The sequence below is a fragment of the Mobula birostris genome, chromosome X, assembly GCF_030028105.1.
Source record: "Mobula birostris isolate sMobBir1 chromosome X, sMobBir1.hap1, whole genome shotgun sequence".
In the NCBI taxonomy this organism is placed as follows: domain Eukaryota; kingdom Metazoa; phylum Chordata; class Chondrichthyes; order Myliobatiformes; family Myliobatidae; genus Mobula; species Mobula birostris.
In genome coordinates this window covers 24,341,751-24,359,174 of record NC_092402.1, presented here as the reverse complement: position 1 = coordinate 24,359,174, position 17,424 = coordinate 24,341,751, and the positions used below count along the sequence as shown (strand labels likewise).

The window sequence follows — 17,424 nt, the reverse complement described above, 5'->3', positions numbered from 1 at the left end:
CTCGTTGGAGTCTGGATTACTAGGAACTAATAAGGTTTTATTAAAGAAATAAGTAATACAGTACACTAATCGTAATGATATAAATGTAACAGGTTAGCAATGATAATACACACATATACACAGAAATAGGGTAATAGGAATCAACCAAGCTCTATCGCAGTCTTAAGTGAAGCAGAGTTCAGTTCAGTTTAGTGCAGTTCGAAGTAATCGCTGTTGTACCGTTGGGGAGAGAGAGTGAGAGATGCTTTTGGTTTCGGGCAGACCCTTTGATGTCTTCTGATCCCGCTGTGGTCACCGACTGTGAACCCTCCGTTCCGGATACGATCGTTCTTCCACGGTGAACCCGGCACCCAGGCAAGGGCGGACACACATCCCAGGTTCTCACCGATCGTACCTTTACACCCTGTGAGCCTCTGACCAATTCCCGCGAACCGGTCCTCCAAACTTCCACCAACTTGTGGGGGCACATTGCTCTTTCCAGGGTCTCGTGGCGTGTTGTGCCTTAGCAAACCTGCTCTTTTTATCCCCCTGCTGGGGTATCACCTGTCCATCAAACTTCAAACAGTTCAGGTTCAAAGCAAACGGTTTGTCAATATCTGAATTGTGTTTCTTTCTCGTTAATCTCTCTCTCCTCTCTTATTAGCATTTTGAATGTTTCTTCGTTGTCTTCTGTTATCTCTCTCATTAGCATCATCCGTCCGGTAGCTCTGCTTGGCGTCACACATGACACATCAGTAACTGCATTGAAAAGTATTGTTGACAGTAAAACATAGTATTTTGAAGAGTACAGTACTGTGCAAAGGTCTCAGGCACATATGTTTAGTTAGGGTGCTTAACACTTTGGCACAGTACTGTATATAAAATACAAGTATTTCATCTTATTTGCTTCTTTGTCCCATGTTTTAGTCATCACTATTTACAGAAGGTATTTTAATATTCATTAATAGTTTGGCATTCTCCCTGAAGTTGAAAAAACGACTGCTAAATAAACACAATTCTCTTTAGAGGATAGTTATCTGAAATGGAAATTCACTGCCTGTTTACAATGGGGTTCTTTTCTGAATTTTAATTAAAGATCCAATGTAAGGGAAAGCTGTGAAAATATTAGTGAATTGAATATTTATGGTTGCAGAGAAAGGAAATTTCCATTCCTTATCATCACCATGTCTCTTTATTTTGTAAGTCAAGTATATATACAGAGAATAAACTTTAAAAAATAACAACAGCTTAGTAATTAAATGATTAGTTCTATTTTTGGTCAGTTTTATTGTTGATCAGTTTTATTGACATCTCTTCTGTTTTTAAAGTATATACAATATGGATGATGTGATCTTTGTGTAATGTGCAGGTAATGTTGAACACTGAGAGACTAATCAAACATGCCGTACAGGAGAAACTGGCTGTTACTGTTTGCATCAATAAAATAGACAGACTTATCCTGGAGCTAAAGCTGCCTCCAACTGATGCATATTATAAATTACGACACATTGTGGATGAAGTCAATGGTTTGCTTAGGTAGGCTGTCATTTCTCTGTGGAAAATGTGTCACTTTTTATGTTATGGAGAATATTTTTGTTTTTGTGCATTTATGATGTATTTTAAGAAGTTTTAAAGCATTTCCTTTATTCAGACTCCGCTAAGAATGTATCTAGATGAATGAAGTAATGTGAAGTAATGTAAAGATGTCAAATATTTTAAAGCTGTCTCAATACTTAGAAAAGTGCATCATGAGGTTGCAATTATAGGCTATGTATTTTGTTTAGAAGCAAGTCCAATTGAAAGTCATTTTTGTCATAGCAAATTTGTGTGAATTATTTTGGTTTTGTAGTCTTTTACAGTGCTGCGGCCTTTAGAACACATGATCTCATCTGTGGGGTTGATAAAGCAGTATGGGAGTATTCATGGATATCTTCAGTACCTCCTTTGTTAATAAAGAATAGATTTTGTGATAACAGCATGGCCACTGAAAACTTTGCTTTCTTCAAAGTGACATTTCAAGTTGTATTTTTGCCAAGAGCTAAAGACTTCTTATTTTTATTGAAGAAAAATGATAGTGACATTGGAAAACTTCTGATCAGGTGCTGAACCTCTTAAGAAGGGAATGATATATGTTGCAGAAAGGTTTTGGTGTTGTATTGAGATTCTAGATTATACCTAAAAAGCGTTTATTTACCCCTTATTCGTTTTATTTAACCCTTATTTTTAAAATTTATACATATTGTGTGTATTTTTTATATGCATTATATTTTACATGTATTATTTGTATTTTTATGTCTTTGTACTGCTCCAGCGAAACAACAAATTACAAGTTGTGTCAGTGATAATAAATCTGATTGTGTATTCCAAAAAAGGTCATATTTATGAAATATTTTAAAAATACTAACTGAAATCATATAACTTGTTATTTTTCTTTGTCTTTCTGCAGTGTCTATTCAACAGATGAAAACCTCATTGTTTCACCTCTTCTGGGTAATGTTTGCTTTGCGAGTTCTCAGTACAGTATTTGCTTTACTTTGGGGTCCTTTGCCAAGATCTATTCTGATACATATGGTGAGTATTCATTTTAATTAGAGATGACAAATTGTTAGCACTTTTAACTTGTCATATTTTCATCTATACACTATTAAAAATTGTAAATCATTAAGTGCACTTCTGTGAAATTTGAGTTTTCTAAAATTAACTCCGAGTGTAGTCAATTGTATGAAGGGCGGCCTTGGAAATAATCCAAAATGTGAAGTGCAGTTATACACGGCACTAATCAGAATCATTTGGGAAGTTCAGGATCCATTTTGGAAATACAATTTTATGGATCAGTATGCTGATCTTGGAAGCTACCCAGGAATAATTCAACAAGGTAGGATGGAATCAAAGAACCTTGCCCTCGATAAGAGATTTGGTAATATATTCTTCACAGATGAAGTTGTGTTGTTTGGCTGAGGCAGTTAACAACAAAATGATGGTGATTTATTCATTCAAAAGGCAATAATTGTCTACAGACTGAGAACTAAATTAGAGTCACATTTAGAAAAGAAACTTTTCATACACATTGTGGAATTCACAGGCAGCTAAAGTGTTTAAAAGTCAATAGGTAAGAATGTAATGTACGAGTGGATATGGCATTAGATCTGAAATGTGGATGGCGTGGATAAAATTAGAGTAATTTTAGGTAGTCATTGCATAGAGATAAGAATTCCTTCCTCTTAGTTATTCAGAGCAATGTCTACTCCATTTAGATATAATGGACAAAATACCTTTAAGATCTATGTTCTCCATAACATAAAGGAATTAAGGGGTATAAAACTATTACATTGACAATCCCCAAGCTAAGCTGTTATATCTATCAGGAAAAATTGAACAAGCTGAAATGCTAATGATAAAACTGACAGATCACCTGTTACTATGTTTCCAGTGGTTATGAAAGGGTGTAATGATCAGATAAATCGAAGGTGGTTCAAGTGGGTGGATGGTGGGATAGGCAGGTGAACCATGTATAAGAGCCAAAATTTCAAGTTGTCACTGAAAATTTTGAAAGGAAAGTCTGGTTGAAAACATTAACCCTGAGTAATTGGAATATGGCATTTCTTATTTCAGAAGTCAACGGCTTTGAGGCCATGCTAAGAAAAGCTTAGAAAGATGAAGACTTAAAAAGCTATGATAGTAGATTAAAATTTGCAAGGGGTTCACTGCCTTAGATAAGTTTGTCTCTGTGGCATGTTTCTGTGTTGTATTTTCTGTATAATTTTGTGCACTATTGTATTTATTTGCTGTTTTTTTTGTAACTGAACTGTTTCCATGATCAAAAAACAATCAAGGAGTATTAATCACTTAATGTTATCAGTTTCACAGATTTGACATTTATTGTTCTAGTCTACATTTACTGATAGTTGCTTCTGAATCAACTACTTTGGATATCTGGAAATAAGGGATACAAATCTAATCCCTTAAAATTAAAATGTTTTAATTGCTTCCGTTCCTGGCTATTATTCAGTGCAAAACTGCAAATTATGTCTGCTTCACTGATCTGGATATCCTGTTTAGTATATTTGCCAGATAATATTGCTTGTTTTCATTGCTAGTTCAGATAGCTCTCTGCTAAATGCCTGAATGTTAATCAATCACTCACTGATCCACTTGGATGAACGATGTTTAAAGATGACAGTAAAGCATTCCACATTAATTTTCTTGTGCATCTCACTGTGAATTATTTTTGATTAGTTGAATCACAGACAGAGTATCTGGTCCTTCCAATTAATCACGTTGTAGCACAGGAAACTAGACAGATTAACAGAACCATAACAACTGGAACCAGTGGCTAATCACTGAAGCAGTCCTATGGTTACATTGCTAACCAGTTTAAGCACATTCTGTGAGAGGAAAATAATATTTGCAAGAGACACTTCAGTATTATTTTACCTTAATTTATGCTGCTACATATAAAATAGCAATTTTATTCAGGAACATCTATCTATCCCTAAACTCCTATCCCACTTTTCTATTGCTTGATTAACTATTTTTCTGCACCTTGTACCTTGTTCGTCCACTTGGATGAACAATGTTTAAAGATAACAGTAAAACATTCTGCATTAACTTTTTGTGCATCACACTGAATTATTTTTGATTAGTTCAATTACAGACAGTGTATATGACTTCATGAACATCCTGATCTATCCCCTTTAAACCTGTTTAATGCCCAGTATAAGCAGTGCATGTAAGAAATTGAAAGTGCAAATTTGGGAACTTTGTAAAATAAGTTTTCTAAATAATTGTGAGAATTTTCTATGTAAAAAGAAATACTTTGTTTTACTCAAAGGTGTTGTTCCTAGTTTCAGTTACTTAAATGTTTATTGAAATATAGAAACCTTTTTTTTCTCTTTAAAGGGGACATTAATTACACGGAGTTTGCAAAGCGTCTTTGGGGTGACATTTACTTCAATCCAAAAACGTAAGTGGAAGCTCACTCAAGTCATTTCTTCACAGATGAATCTTGTCTTAACATGTTTTCTCTTGTTTAAAAAAGCAATTGAGGACAAGGGGTATTAATACTGAGTGATGTTCCTTTCAGGAACCCAGACCAGTAATGGCTTAGAAAAGGAGCAAACTTCTCCATCTCAGATCCAACATTGTGCCTCAAAAAAGAAAATTCATCTTTTTTGAGATGACGGGCATTACCTGGAACGTTGAACCAAAGAGAGAATTTTACTCTTTTTCTATCAAATAAATGACATTTTTAAAGTTTGCTTTAATGTTTTTAATTGTTTTGAAAATATAAGTAATTTTATCTGCTTTATTTATAAATTTATAGAATATATATATATATATATATATATAGAGGGACCAACTAGAGGGGATGTCTTATTGGATCTTCTGTTAGGAAATGAATTAGGGCAAGTGACAGAAGTCTGTGTAGGGGAGCACTTTGGTTCCAGTGATCATAACACCATTAGTTTCAATTTGATCATAGACAAGGATAGATCTGGTCCTAGGGTTGAGGTTCTGAACTGGAAGAAGGCCAAATTTGAAGAAATGAGAAAGGATCTAAAAAGCGTGGATTGGGACAGGTTGTTCTCTGGCAAAGATGTGATTGGTAGGTGGGAAGCCTTCAAAGGGGAAATTTTGAGAGTGCAGGATATGTTCCTGTTAGGATTAAAGGCAAATTGAATAGGAATAAGGAACCTTGGTTCTCAAGGGATATTGCAACTCTGATAAAGAAGAAGAGGGAGTTGTATGAAATGTATAGGAAACAGGGTAAATCAGGTGCTTGAGTATAAGAAGTGCAAGAAAATACTTAAGAAAGAAATCAGGAGGGCAAAAAGAAGACATGAGGTTGCCTTGGCAGTCAAAGTGGAGGATAGTCCAAAGAGCTTTTACAAGTATGTTAAGAGCAAAAGGATTGTAAGGGATAAAATTGGTCCTCTTGAAGATCAGAGTGGTCGGCTTTGTGCGGAACCAAAGGAAATGGGGGAGATCTTAAATAGGTCTTTTGCGTCTGTATTTACTAAGGAAGCTGGCATGAAATCTATGGAATTGAGGGAATCAAGTAGTGAGACCATGGAAACTGTACAGATTGAAAAGGAGGAAGTGCTTGCTGTCTTGAGGAAAATTAAAGTGGTTAAATCCCCGGGACCTGACAGAGTGTTCCCTCGGACCTTGAAGGAGACTAGTGTTGAAATTGCGGGGGCCCTGGCAGAAATATTTAAAATATCTCTGTCTACGGGTGAAGTGCCGGAGGATTGGAGAGTGGCTCATGTTGTTCCGTTGTTTAAAAAAGGATCGAAAAGTAATCCAGGAAATTATAGGCCGGTGAGTTTAACGTCAGTTGTAGGAAAGTTATTGGAGGGAGTACTAAGAGACAGAATCTACAAGCATTTGGATAGACAGGGGCTTATTAGGGAGAGTCAACATGGCTTTGTGCATGGTAGGTCATGTTTGACCAATCTGTTGGAGTTTTTCGAGGAGGTTACCAGGAAAGTGGATGAAGGGAAGGCAGTGGATATTGTCTACATGGACTTCAGTAAGGCCTTTGACAAGGTCCCACATGGGAGGTTAGTTAGGAAAATTCAGTCGCTAGGTACACATGGAGAGGTGGTAAATTGGATTAGACATTGGCTCGATGGAAGAAGCCAGAGAGTGGTGGTAGAGAATTGCTTCTCTGAGTGGAGGCCTGTGACTAGTGGTGTGCCACAGGGATCAGTGCTGGGTCCATTGTTATTTGTCATCTATATCAATGATCTGGATGATAATGTGGTAAATTGGATCAGCAAGTTTGCTGATGATACAAAGATTGGAGGTGTAGTAGACAGTGAGGAAGGTTTTCAGAGCCTGCAGAGGGACTTGGACCAGCTGGAAAAATGGGCTAAAAAATGGCAGATGGAGTTTAATACTGACAAGTGTGAGGTATTGCACGTTGGAAGGACAAACCAACGTAGAACATACAGGGTTAATGGTAAGGCACTGAGGAGTGCAGTGGAACAGAGGAATCTGGGAATACAGATCCAAAATTCCCTGAAAGTGTCATCACAAGTAGATAGGGTCGTAAAGAGAGCTCTTGGTACATTGGCCTTTATTAATCGAAGTATTGAGTATAAGAGCTGGAATGTTATGATGAAGTTGTATAAGGCATTGGTGAGGCTGAATCTGGAGTATTGTGTTCAGTTTTGGTCACCAAATTACAGGAAGGATATAAATAAGGTTGAAAGAGTGCAGAGAAGGTTTACAAGGATGTTGCCGGGACTTGAGAAACTCAGTTACAGAGAAAGGTTGAATAGGTTAGGACTTTATTTCCTGGAGCGTAGAAGAATGAGGGGAGATTTGATAGAGGTATATAAAATTATGATGGGTATAGATAGAGTGAATGCAAGCAGGCTTTTTCCACTGAGGCAAGGGGAGAAAAAAACCAGAGGACATGGGTTAAAGGTGAGGGGGGAAAAGTTTAAGGGGAACATTAGGGGGGGCTTCTTCACACAGAGAGTGGTGAGAGTATGGAATGAGCTGCCAGATGAGGTGGTAAATGCGGGTTCTTTTTTAACATTTAAGAATAAATTGGACAGATACATGGATGGGAGGTGTATGGAGGGATATGGTCCGTGTGCAGGTCAGTGGGACTAGGCAGAAAATGGTTCGGCACAGCCAAGAAGGGCCAAAGGGCCTGTTTCTTTGCTGTAGTTTCTATGGTTCTAAATTAATTAGTACGTCCCCTGGTCTTTCACAGCTACTTCCTTCATTGAAATCAGTGGAAAGTAATCGCTGCATCTGGTTCAACCTGGCACCAGGTTTTGAGGTGAAGAATTCAGTTTAGGAGCACAGTTGATAAAATAACAGCAAAATAAAACAAAAAAATGCAACTACATGACTTGAATTAATACAGAAATACTGATGTTTCTGTCAGTTATGTGGAAAAATGCCATTTATATGGGAAGTTGACAACATTTTCCAACATCTGCGCTAATGCATCTGTAATATCTAGATTTATCAGAAATGGACTACCAGCATTTACCCCATTGGCTCTCAATCAAAGAATGCATTAATATCACACCATTGTTATTGTAATAGTTTTATATTGTCGTCTTTTACAGTAAGATGTAAAGAGTCACCCTTTAAAAAGTAGAATCACACTGATAACTTTTAGTTCTGACACTAGAAACTGAGTTTAATACAAGTGACTGTTCATTAACAGTTGCACTGTAGATATACTGAGTTCACTAGTAATTGAGCTCTGACCAGCGACAAATCAGTGTTTGATTAGCAAGAGCAAATTAACGAAAGGCGGGGCGAGCACGGTGGCCATCATCTGAGTGGACATATTTAGAGTGGTGATCTTGAGGCTTTAGTTCTTCAAGGCTTCAGAGAAGAGAGGCATCAGTTAAAGAAAGCAAAAAAAAAAGAAAGAAAGAAAGAAAGAAAAGGTCTAGGTAAAGTATTTTTTCCCCCTTTCCTCTTTATATCTGCTCAGTTAGGACAGTAGATATGCCAGACATAATAGTTGACTGCTCCTCTTGCGGGATGTGGCAAGGCAGAAAGACTCCAGGATGGTATGTTGCCACCCAGGTGCCAGGGTCCAGGACATCTCGGATCAAGCCCTCATCATTCTTAAGTGGAAGGGTGAACTGCAAGAGTTCCTGGTCCATGTAGGTACCAATGACATGGTAGGATGAGTGATAAGGTTCTGCATAGGGACTTCAAGGAATTAGATGCTACGTTAAAGAGCAGAACCCCCAGGGTTGTGATCTTAGGATTGTTACCCATGCCACATACTAGTGAGGCCAGAACTAGGAAGAGTATATAGTTTAACATGTGGCTAAGGAAGGAGCTGATGTAGGAGAAAGGGCATAAGAGTTTTTGTGGATCATTGGTCTCCTTTCCATGGAATGCGAGACCTGTACAGAAGGGCTAGTTTGCACCTGAACTGGAGGGGTCTAAAATAGACTGGCAGGAGGGTTTGTTAATGCTGCACGGTGGGGTTTAAACTAAAGCTGCAAGAGGATGGGAACCAGAGTGCCAGAATAGCTAGTGGCGATGTTGTGCAGGCAGATGTTGGTAAGATCTCGTTCAAAGTCAGGAATCAAAAGGTTGAGAATGGTTTGACTAGAGTCCTGAGCTGTGTATATTTCAATGCAAGAAGTATCGTAGGAAAGGCGGATGAGCTCAGGGTATGAATCAGCACCTGGAATTATGATGTTGTTGCCATTAGTGAGACTTGGTTGTAGGAGAGGCAGGACTGGCAGCTCAATATTCCAGGATTCTGTTGTTTTAGGTGTAACAGAGTGGGAGGGATGAAAGGAAGAAGGGGTAATGTTACTAGTCAGAGAAAATGTCACGGTACTAATCCGTCAGGACAGACTGGAGAATTTGACTAGAGATGTGTGATGGGTGAAACTGAGAAATAAGAAAGGTATAACCACGTTAATGGGGCTATATTACAAGCCACCCAACAGTCCTAGGGATTTAGAGGAATAAATTTGTAGAGATCACAGGCAGTTGCAAGAAACATAAGGTTGTGATAGGTGATTTTAACTTTCCACATATTGACTGGGATTCCCATACTGTAAAAGGACTAGATGGGATAGAATTTGCAAATATGTTCAGTACGTAGAAGTCCCAACGAGAGAACATGCGACACGATCTGCTATTAGGGAATGAGTCCAGACAGGTGACAGAAGTTTGTGTAGAAGAACACTTTGCATCTAATGATCACAGTACCATTAGTTTCAGAGTAAATATGCAAAAAAAAAAATAGGTCTGGTTCACAGTTGAGATTCTAAATTGGGGAAAGGCCAGTTTTGATGGTATCAGAAATGATCTAGCAAATGTGGATTGGGATAAGCTGTTTTCTGGCAAGGGTGCACTTGGTAAGTGGGAGGCCTTCAAAAGTGAAATTTTGAGCATACAGAGTTTGTATGTTCTGGTCAGAATAAAAGACGAGGACAACAGGTTTATGGAAACTTGCTTTGAGAGATATTGAGGCCCTGGCTAAGAAAAAGTAGGTGTATAGCAGGTATAGGCAGGCAGGAACAAATGAGGTCCTTGAGTACAAGAAATGCAAGAGAACACTTAAGAAAGAAACCAGGAAGGCTAAAAGAAGGCATGAAGTTGCTCTAGCAGACAAGGTAATGGAGAATCCTAAGAGATTCTACAGATATGTTATGAGCAAAAGGATTGCAAGAGAAAAAGATGGTCCTCTGAAAAACCAGAATGGTAATTCATGTGTGGAGCCAAAACAGATGGCAGAGATCCCCTAGCTGCATTCTTCGCATCTGCATTTACTCAGGAGACGGGCACAGAGTCTATAGAAGTGAGGCAAAGCAGCATCAACTTCATGGACCCTGTACGGATTACAGAGGAGGATGTGTTTGCTACCCTGAGGCAAATCAGGGTGGATAAATCCCCAGGGCCTGACAAGGTGTCCCTTTGGACCCTACAGGAGGTAAATGCAAAAACTGCCAGGGCCCTAGCGGAGATATTTAAAACATCCTTAGCGACAGGGGTGGTACCAGGATAACCAATGTTGTTTCATTGTTTAAAAAGGCTCTAAACAGAAACCAGAAAATTATAGGCTGGTGAGTCTGACCTCAGTTGTGGGAAAGTTATTGGAAGGTATTCTAAGGGACTGGATGTATAAGTATTTGTATAGACGTGGACTGATTAATGATAGCATTGCTTTGTAGGTTATGTCTAACCAATCTTAAGAGTTTTTTTTTGAGGAAGTTACCAGGAAAGTGGATGAAGGCATGACAGTAGATGTTGTCCACATTGACCTCGGTAAAGCATTTGATAAGGTCCCGCATGGGAGGCTAGTCAAGAAGGTTCAGTTGCTTGGCATTCAGGATGAGGTAGTAAATTGAGTTAGACATTGGCTTTGTGGAGAAGCCAGAGAATGGAGCTAGATGCTTGTTTCTGTGACTAGTGCTGTGCTGCAGGGATTGCTGCTGGGTCCTTTGTTGTTTGTCATTTATATCAATGATCTGGATGATAAGGTGGTTAACTGGATCAGCAAAGATTGTGGGGGTACTGGACAGTGAGGAAGGCAATCGTGGCTTGCAGAGGTTTCTGTATCAGCTTGAAAAATGGGCTGAAAAATGGCAGGTGGAATTTAATGCAGACAAGTGCAAGGTGTTGCACTTCGGTAGGACCAACCAGAGTAGGCCTTACACAGTGAACAGTGAGACACTGAAGAGTGAGGTAGAGCAAAGGGATTTGTGGTGTCACAGGTAGATGGGGTCATAAAGAGAGCTTTTGGCACATTGGCCTTCATAAATAATGTATTGAGTACAGAAGATGGGATGTTATGTTGAAGTTGTATAAGATGTTGATAAGCCCTAATTTGGAGTATTATGTTCAATTTTCGTCACCTACCTGCAGGAAAGGTTGAAAGAGTACAGAGAAGATTTACAAGAATGTTTCTGGGTCTGGAGGGTGTGGGTTATAAGGAAAAAATGATTATGTTAGGTCTGTATTCTTTAGATTGTAGAAGATTAAGAAGAGATTTGATAGAGGTACACTCAGACCCCGCTTAATGCTTCCTCGGAGATGGACCACTATGTAAATCAGAGCTATGCGGGGTCTTTATAACATTACGTAAATGGACATGTGTGCCTGATATATTTAAAAAATCAAATCCAAGATATGATATTATTTTATGTATACACAGTAATTTGTGGAGCAAACAGTGGAGCAGCATCACATCACAGCAGCAGCGGAGGGAAGGGGGTGGTGGTTACATCTTTGAGGGGATCCAATCTGAGGGTCCTCCTTTAACTTTGGCTGCTTCTTCAAGTAGGTGTCGAGATTTGACTGTTTTTTCTCATGAAGCAGTTTTCGGTGGTCGGAAATAATGTAGAGAATGCCTCTCTTTGCCTTGTTGCTTCGCTCCCAGACAGGGTTATTATCGACAAACTAGTCCATGGATTGTGTGATCATGGTGATGCTAGTGCTGGGGAATTTTGTGGTGAGGCTTTTTGCTGGTGTTTCCTCTTCTCTATCTGTGTCCTCAGATTCACCCAGGATGCATTGCTCTGCCAATTATTAAGGCTCTCACCATGAGAATGCTGTAACTCTTCAACGTCACCCTTAGCATCCTCTAATCCCACTTCATTGGCCAGTTCAGTGATGTTTTGGATGACTGGTTCTGCCTGAATTCTTAAGATGTTGTTACGTACTTCTGGCCATAGCTTCCTCCATGCTCCGTTCGTGCAGTTTGAAGTTGCTTTATCTCAAGCTGTTCTGGTATTGTCTACAGCTTTCATGAGGTTGTAGTTTTTCCAAAATTGCCTGATTGATTGTTTGTCTTGACCTTTTGTTTCTTCTACAAGTTGCTTGAACGTGCGATGAAGGTAGCAGGCTTTAAAATTCGATATTACACCTTGATCCATTGGTTGGAGTAAGGAGTGGCATTGGGTGGAAGGTAAATCACTTCTACAGAAATGTAGGTCCAAAGCATGGGGTGGCCTGGGGATTTAAGGTCATGCTGTCACAGTACTGTTTCACTGCTGGACAAAAATCATCATCCGGGCTTTCTTGTTTGATTTCCAAATCACTGTTAGACTTGAGTTTAAAATGCCTTTCATTGCTTATGTGTTTCAGAGTGATACACAATCATAGGCTTTAACTTAAAGTCACCTTTAGCATCACCTCCTAGCAAGAGAGTTAAGACCATAAGATACAGGAGCTGAAGTAGGCCATTCGGCTCATCAAGTCTGCTCCACCATTCAATCATGGGCTGATCCAATTCTTCCAGTCATCCCTACTCCCCTACCTTCTCCCCATACCCTTTGATGCTTTGGCTAATGAAGAATCTAAATGCACCCAATGATTTGCCTTCCACAGCTGCTCATGGCAATAAATTCTACAGATTTAAGACCATAAGACAAAGGAACAGAAGTTGGCCATTTGGCGCATCGAGTCTGCTCCGCCATTTTATCATGAACTGATCCATTCTCCCATTTAGTTCCACTCCCCCGCCTTCTCACCATAAGCTTTGATGCCCTGGCTACTCAGATATCTATCAATTTCTGCCTTAAATACACCCAATGACTTGGCCTCCACTGCTGCCCGTGGCAACAAATTCCATAGATTCACCACCCTCTGACTAAAAAAATTTCTTTGCATTTCTGTTCTAAATGGGCACCCTTCAATCCTTAAGTCATGCCCTCTCGTATGAGACTCCCCCATCATGGGAAACAACTTTGCCACATCCACTCTGTCCATGCCTTTCAACATTCGAAATGTTTCTATGAGGTCTCCCCTCATTCTTCTAAACTCCAAGGAATACAGTCCATGAGCGGACAAACGTTGCTCATATGTTTACCCTGTCATTCCCGGAATCATTCTGGTGAATCTTCTCTGTACCCTCTCCAACGTCAGCACATCCTTTCTTAAATAAGGAGACTAAAACTGCCCACGGTACTCCAAGTGAGGTCTCACCAGCGCCTTATAGAGCCTCAACATCACATCCCTGCTCCTATACTCTATTCCTCTAGAAATGAATGCCAAAGATTGCATTTGCCTTCTTCACTACTGACTCAACCTGGAGGTTAACCTTAAGGGTATCCTGTACGGGGACTCCCAAGTCCCGTTGCATCTCAGCACTTTGAATTCTTTCAACACTTTAAATAATAGTCTGCCCGTTTATTTCTTCTGCCAAAGTGCATAACCATACACTTTCTAACAGTGTATTTCATTTGCCACTTCTTTGCCCATTCTTCCAATCTATCCAAGTCTCTCTGCAGACCCTCCGTTTCCTCAGCACTACTGGCCCCTCCACTTATCTTCGTATCGTCAGCAAACTTAGCCACAAAGCCATCTATTCCATAATCCAAATCGTTGACGTACAATGTAAAAAGAAGCAGCCCCAACATGGACCCCTGTGGAACACCACTGGTAACCGGCAGCCAACCAGAATAGGATCCCTTTATTCCCACTGTCTGTTTCCTGCCAACCAGCCAATGCTCTATGCACGTAGGTAACTTTCCTCATCCTTGACAATAGACTCCAACAACTTCCCAACCACCGATGTCAAGCTAACAGGTCTATAATTTCCTTTTTGCTTCCTTGCCCCCTTCTTAAATAGCGGAGTGACGTTTGCAATCTTCCAAGTCTTCTGGAACCATGCCAGAATCTATCGACTTTTGAAAGATCATCGCTAATGCCTCCGCAATCTCCACAGCTACTTCCTTCAGAACACGAGGGTGCATTCCATCTGGTCCGGGAGATTTATCTACCTTTAGACTATTCAGCTTCCTGAGTACTTTCTCTGTCGTAATTGTGACTGTGCACACTTCTCTTCCCTGCCACCCTTGAGTGTCCGGTATACTGCTGATGTCTTCCTCAGTGAAGACTGATGCAAAATACTCGTTCAGTTCCTCTGCCATCTCCTTATCTCCCATTACAATTTCTCCAGCATCATTTTCTATCGGTCCTATATCTACTCTCACCTGTCTTTTACTCTTTATGTACTTGAAAAAGCTTTTAGTATCCTCTTTGATATTATTTGCTAGCTTCCTTTCATAGTTAATCTTTTCCCTCTTAATGACCTTCTTAGTTTCCTTTTGTAAGGTTTTAAAAACTTCCCAATCCTCTGTCTTCCCACTAATTATTGCTTCCTTGTATGTCCTCTCCTTTGCTTTAACTTTGGCTTTGACTTCTCTTGTCAACCACGGTTGCATCCTTTTTCCACTCGAAAATTTCTTCTTTTTTGGAATATACCTGCCTTGCACCTTCCTCACTTAAAGCAACACATCAAAGTTGCTGGTGAACGCAGCAGACCAGGCAGCATCTGTAGGAAGAGGTACAGTCGACGTTTCAGGCCGAGACCCTTCGTCAGGACTAACTGAAGGAAGAGTGAGTAAGGGATTTGAGAGGGGGAGGGGGAGATCCAAAATGATAGGAGAAGACAGGAGGGGGAGGGATGGAGCCAAGAGCTGGACAGGTGATAGGCAAAAGGGGTACGAGAGGATCATGGGACAGGAGGTCGGGGAAGAAAGAAAGACGGGGGAGGGGGGGAGACCCAGAGGATGGGCAAGGGGTATATTCAGAACTACAGAAGGAGAAAAAGGAGAGTGAAAGAAAGAATGTGTGTATAAAAATAAGTAACAGATGGGGTACGAGGGGGAGGTGGGGCATTAGCGGAAGTTAGAGAAGTCGATGTTCATGCCATCAGGTTGGAGGCTACCCAGACGGAATATAAGGTGTTGTTCCTCCAACCTGAGTGTGGCTTCATCTTTACAGTAGAGGAGGCCATGGATAGACATGTCATTGGGACATGTCAGAATGGGATGTGGAATTAAAATTCCTCACTTCTGGCATAAACTCCAGCCACTGCTGCTCTACTGTCTTTCCCGCCAGTGTCTCTTTCCAGTCAACTTTGGCCAGTTCTTCTCATGCCACTGTAATTTCCTTTACTCCACTGAAATACCGACACATCAGATTTCAGCTTCTCTTTTTCAAATTTCACAGTGAACTCAATCATGTTATGATCACTGCCTCCTAAGGGTTCCTTCACCTCAATCTCTCTAATCACCTCCGGTTCATTACACAATACCCAATCCAGTACAGCCGATCCCCTAGTGGGCTCAACAACAAGCTGTTCTAAAAAGCTATCTCGCAGACATTCTACAAATTCTCTCTCTTGAGATCCAGTGCTGACCTGATTTTCCCAATCCACTCACATGTTAAAATCCCCCACAATTGTCAAAACACTGCCCTTCTGACAAGTCTTTTCTATTTCCAGTTGTAATTTGTAGTCCACATCACTGCAGCTGTTTGGAGGCCTATAAATAACTGCCATCAGGGTCCTTTTACCCCTGCTATTCCTTAGCTCAACCCATAAAGATTCTGCACCTTCCAATCCTATATCACCTCTTTCTAATGATTTAATATCATTTCTTACCAATAAAGCCACGCCTCCCCCTCTGCCTACCTTTCTATCCTTCCGATACACCATGTATCCTTGGACGTTCAGCTCCCAGAGACATGCATCCTTTAGCCAGGTGTCAGTGATGGCCACAATATCATACCTGCCAATCTGTAGCTGTACGACAAGATCATCCGCCTTATTCCTTATGCTGTGTGCATTTAAGTATAACATCTTAAGACCACTATTTGGTACTTTTCACTTTGATTGCACTGCAACTCATCCCAATGGCTACAAATTTGCCCCATTACCTGCCTGTCTTTCCTGACATCTTTACTGCTCACTATCTTAGATTTATTTCTGTTTTCCCCTTCCTCCGCTCTGTCATTCCGGTTCCCATCCCCCTGCCAGATTAGTTTAAACCCTCCCTAACAGCTCTATTAAACTTTCCCGCCAGGATATTAGTCTCCTTCAGGTTCAGGTGTAACCTGTCCTTTTTGAACAGGTCATACTTCCCCCAGAAGAGATCCCAATTATCCAAGAATCTGAAGCCCTCCCCCCTGCACCAGACTGTCAGCCATGCATTCATCTGCCTGATCCTGTTATTCTTGCCCTCGCTAGCACGTGGCACAGGTAGCAATCCTGAGATTACTACCCTGGATGTCCTGCTTCTCAGCTTCCTTCCTAACTCCCAGAAATCTCTCTTCAGGACCTCCTCCTTTGTCCTATCTATGTCGTTGGTACCAACATGAGAACTGGCTGCTCACCCTCCCCCTTCAGAATATTCTGGACCCGATCTGAGACATCCCGTACCCTGGCACCTGGGAGGCAACACATCATGCAGGTATCTCTATCAGGCTCACAGAATCTCCTGTCTGTTCCCCTGACTATGGAATCCCCTATGACTACCGCATTCCTCTTCTCCCTCCTTCCCTCCTGCACAACAGCGCCAGGCTCCGTGCCAGAGACCCGGTCACCGTGGGCGTCCCCCGTCAGGTCATCCCCCTCAGCAGCATCCAGAACAAGATATTTGTTGCTGAGGGGGACAGCCATAGGGGTGCTCTCCACTATCCGGGCATTTCCCTTCCCTCTCTTGACAGTGACCCTGTTTTCTGACCCCTGTAGCCAAGGGATGACTACCTCCCTGTAGCTCCTGTCTATCACCTCATCACTTTCCCTAATAAGCAGTAGGTCATCAAGCTGCAGCTCCAGATCCCTAACACGGTCTCTGAGGAGCTGCATCTCGGTGCACCTGGCGCAGATGAGGCCATCAGGGAGGCTGGAGATCTCCCAGGATTCCCACATCTGACACCCTGAATAAAGCACTAATCCTGCAGGCATGCTATCTAATTGTACAGGAATGAAACAGGAAATATAAGTCTACTCACCCACTTAACTTGCCAAACAGACGAACTTTTTAAACCGTTAGCTGTGTGAGCCCTGCTGTTCCTGTCTGTCCGGGCCAATTCGTGAAAGTGGGGGGGGGGGAGGGGAGAAAAAGAGTTGGTGCTTCGCTCTCGCCTCTTCCTGTTTTTCGCCGAAGCCCGTTGAAGCCAAAGCCCTACACTCTGCTACTGCTC

The 17,424-nt window shown here is 41.0% G+C and overlaps 1 protein-coding gene across 3 annotated transcripts in view; it reads left to right on the top strand.

The window, feature by feature from the left end:
* The window catches only part of eftud2 (elongation factor Tu GTP binding domain containing 2), a 97,435-nt gene that overhangs the window by 26,982 nt on the left and 53,029 nt on the right, over nt 1–17,424 (top strand). For all 3 annotated transcript variants that reach the window (XM_072249681.1, XM_072249683.1, XM_072249682.1), the window contains exons 10-12: nt 1,349–1,515; nt 2,426–2,550; nt 4,879–4,942. In XM_072249681.1, the coding sequence (XP_072105782.1) occupies nt 1,349–1,515; nt 2,426–2,550; nt 4,879–4,942 (356 nt within the window). The remainder of the gene's footprint in view (nt 1–1,348; nt 1,516–2,425; nt 2,551–4,878; nt 4,943–17,424) is intronic.